Source organism: Aplysia californica, unplaced genomic scaffold (assembly GCF_000002075.1).
Source record: "Aplysia californica isolate F4 #8 unplaced genomic scaffold, AplCal3.0 scaffold01032, whole genome shotgun sequence".
In the NCBI taxonomy this organism is placed as follows: domain Eukaryota; kingdom Metazoa; phylum Mollusca; class Gastropoda; order Aplysiida; family Aplysiidae; genus Aplysia; species Aplysia californica.
The window spans coordinates 54,491-57,008 of record NW_004798302.1 but is presented as its reverse complement, the minus strand read 5'-3'; the positions used below and the strand labels follow the sequence as shown (position 1 = coordinate 57,008).

Sequence of the window (2,518 nt, the reverse complement as noted above, 5' to 3'; positions counted from 1 at the left end):
CCCCACCCCCGGACGCTCCTTAGACACGACAGGGTGCAACATCCTAGCGGACCTGAGCGTCCACGACGTGGATCAGCTGGTCTGGCTCACCCAATCAGAGCGACCGGAGCACATCTACGTCACCACGCATGCGCACGATGCGACGATGGCGGAGTTCAAGGAGGCGGACGCCATTGGGGTGATGATCAAGTACCCGAGCGGTATCATCGCTAGTCTGGACGGGTTCCGGGAGTCTGTCTATGGATACGACATCAGGATGGAGGTACAGAGGAAGGGGTTGAAATTCAATGGTATGGCTTTAACGCCCCTATCAACACTATTAGGTTATTTAAGAGGCGGGGCCTCCTGGTTTAACGTCCGTCTCCGAAAGGACCGAGCCAAGTGGGAAATTCGTGTAAAGTGCTTTTCCAAAGGACACAACGTCGGACCGAGCTGAGGCTCGTAGCTCCGAACCCGCAATCACACGATTACGAGTTTGGTAGCCTAACCACTAGGCTACCTACGCCACTAGGAAGGGGGGAGGAAGAGGTGGGGTGCGGTGGGGTGGTCGGACATAATGTGTGATTAAATTGTTTTTTTTTAAAATAGTTTTAACTGCATAACGGCATATGAGCGCCAGAAGATTAGAGGTGTTACAAGAGAGTAACAAACATAAGAAAGAAGAAGAGGAGATAAGGACGATAGATATTTGATAGGAGAGAAGAAGCATGTCACACCAAAGTGATTAAAGTGTGTGTGTTGGAAGGGGGGGTAAAAGGTGGGGGAGGGGATACGGGTATGGGTGTGTGCGTGGGTAGGGTGGGTATTTAGGGGTGGGGGGTCGTGGTTGATGATACTGGCTTGAAAGTGTCCCATCTCTTGGCCTCATTAATCCTTTGAGTACTGTTTACATTGGGCAGCCTATGCGACAGATTATTTGACATCAGTCTGTCCTCCTCACTCTCTCGTAACTCCCTTCTCACTCCCTTTTCACTCCCTTCTCACTCACATGTCACTGCCTCCTCCTCACTCTCTCCTCATTCCCTTCTCACTCACTCCCAACTCCCACCTCACTCCCTCCTCCTCCACTCACACTTCCTCCTCCCTCCTTCTTTACTCACTCTCCACTCCCTCCTCACCCACTCCCAACTCACTCTTTGAGTCTCCCCCCTGGCTGACACTTTCCCTCACAGCGCCGCTCCGTGTGAGTGTGTGTGTGTGTGTGTGTGTGTGTGTGTGTGTGTGTGTGTGTGTGTGTGTCCAGCCAGTTATCATAGGTATCTTTCCATCCCTCACAATGTCTACCAATGGTGTCTGTGGTGTAGCAGTTAGAAGCGTCATAATAGGTGCAGGAGACTTTTAAGTTTAATTCCCCAGTGGAGATAACCTCCATTGAACATCTCGGTCTTTCTTCCGGGATGTTGTATCTCTCTGAGCCTGGGTTGGCCCTGACATACAAGGTATATGCCTGCCTCCTAAATTAGCTAAACTGTGTCGATGTGGGCGTAGAAAAGTGTCTACGTTTACTCCAAACTCTCGCAGTGATCATTTTGCATTCTTAATTGGTCGCTTTAAAGCACTAGTGGGCTATCCCGAAAAATGTTGTTTTGAGAAAATCGAAGGTAAAGTTTTTGCCCCTTGTTCAGTTTCTTTAAAAGATAAGGAGCGTTTTCTCTCTATAACCAAACAAATATGCACACCAATGAAATCAAACTTCTCCTATAGGTAGGGCAATATCCATTTTTGGTGTGATTCAATATTTCTGGAAACTCCCGAAATTTAGGTTAGTCCTCTTGTCCTTTGAAGCGACCAATTCATGCCCTCTCTTCTGCCATACACGACTCTTCGTCTTTGTGTTTTTGAGGTTTCCACCGCCATCGAACAAGAGACAATTCACAGAGACGAGCCGAACTTGACTCTTTTTATTTCTTATTTGTATTTCTTTTAATAAGTTGGGTCTGAAAGGGATGTACCCCAATCCGAAAATAAAATGGAGATACTGCACTAAATAAACTTTTCTTCGCTTGAGAATAGGACTCACCTCATCTGCACGTACGGGGAACAGCATAATTTATATAATTCACACAATTAATTAGTCTTGAACCGTCAGAAGCAGGCCACTATAGTGCCTTCGCCATTTCTGTTGTTGTTGAAAATTAAAGAAAAAAAAGATCGCTCTAATCAAAAACCGTACTTTCCATCCCCGTGATTCTTTAAAATTACAAAGTACGAAAGAGACGACGAGGAAATTAAAAACAAAACCGTGTCGTAAGATCCCCCTTGATGTCTTTATCCGGATGACTGCTTTATCCGGAAAACCACAAAAACTGATATGTCTATAGTAAAATAACGTTGACGCTTAGACATTAATACGCACTGAACTCAAGGAGAAGTGAAGCCAGTTTTATTGTTTTTTGCTTGATTGTGATCTAAAAATAAATGGAGTGTGTTTTGCTGGATAGGGGTCTGAAACATTTACTAACTTGTTCTCTCGCCTTCTCTCTCTCTCTCTCTCCCTCTCTCTCTTTCTCTCTCTCTC

The 2,518-nt window shown here is 45.9% G+C and overlaps 1 protein-coding gene across 1 annotated transcript in view; it reads left to right on the top strand.

Moving 5' to 3' along the window:
- Window positions 1–2,518, top strand: part of LOC106013587 (myo-inositol 2-dehydrogenase) — a gene marked incomplete in the record, with an annotated part of 16,075 nt that overhangs the window by 8,392 nt on the left and 5,165 nt on the right. Inside the window, 1 exon segment of the mRNA XM_013089741.1 lies at window positions 23–262. Coding sequence (XP_012945195.1) covers window positions 23–262 — 240 coding nt within the window.